General features: G+C 35.4%; 1 protein-coding gene across 1 annotated transcript in view; it reads right to left on the reverse strand.

Annotated features, from left to right (window-relative positions):
- Nucleotides 1-248: 248 nt before the first annotated feature.
- Nucleotides 249-608, reverse strand: part of LOC111863834 (pre-mRNA-processing-splicing factor 8-like) — a gene marked incomplete at its 3' end in the record, with an annotated part of 11,590 nt that continues 11,230 nt past the window's right edge. Inside the window, exon 4 of the mRNA XM_023850564.2 lies at nucleotides 249-354. Coding sequence (XP_023706332.1) covers nucleotides 249-354 — 106 coding nt within the window. The remainder of the gene's footprint in view (nucleotides 355-608) is intronic.

Here is a 608-nt window from a genome sequence, read left to right on the forward strand (position 1 = left end):
ATATTACTGATTATGCAATCATATTTATGTATACAGTCTCTTTACCTATTTATGTAAAGAAATACTTCTAACATAATTGTATACCGAACGTCTTATAAGAGGAATAGTTCCCTGTTGTTTTTGCGCAACCTCCATTTATAGAAAGTCTAGCTTTGTATAAGAAACCTCATTCTCATAGAGATTCATTAAACAGGGAAGTCACTGTATTTACAGGACCTACTATCATTTTTACTCAGGGCAACACTCACCTTAAGTGAGGGCGTGTGAGATACTGGATTGAAGAATGGATGAAAATATAATGCTGGCAAGTCAGGATCTTCTGTCTTGATATACATCACATGGGGTACATGATAACTGAAAATTAAGTCACTTCTGTGAGAAAGAAACTGTAACCAATAATACACTACACAGTACAGTAACTAGAACCATAATTCTGACTCATGTGTCTGTGATCTCAGCAGAAGCCTTTCGGCCTGGGAAAAGCAACTAACATGCAATCACAATTTCTGTTGCACGCTGCTAGTGATAACACCTTAAACTTCAGAGATACTTACAAAACAAGCGTGATAAATAACAGTGTAATCACAACTGTAGTTCAATTAAAATAA

Source organism: Cryptotermes secundus, unplaced genomic scaffold, assembly GCF_002891405.2.
Source record: "Cryptotermes secundus unplaced genomic scaffold, Csec_1.0 scaffold13316, whole genome shotgun sequence".
Lineage (NCBI taxonomy): Eukaryota > Metazoa > Arthropoda > Insecta > Blattodea > Kalotermitidae > Cryptotermes > Cryptotermes secundus.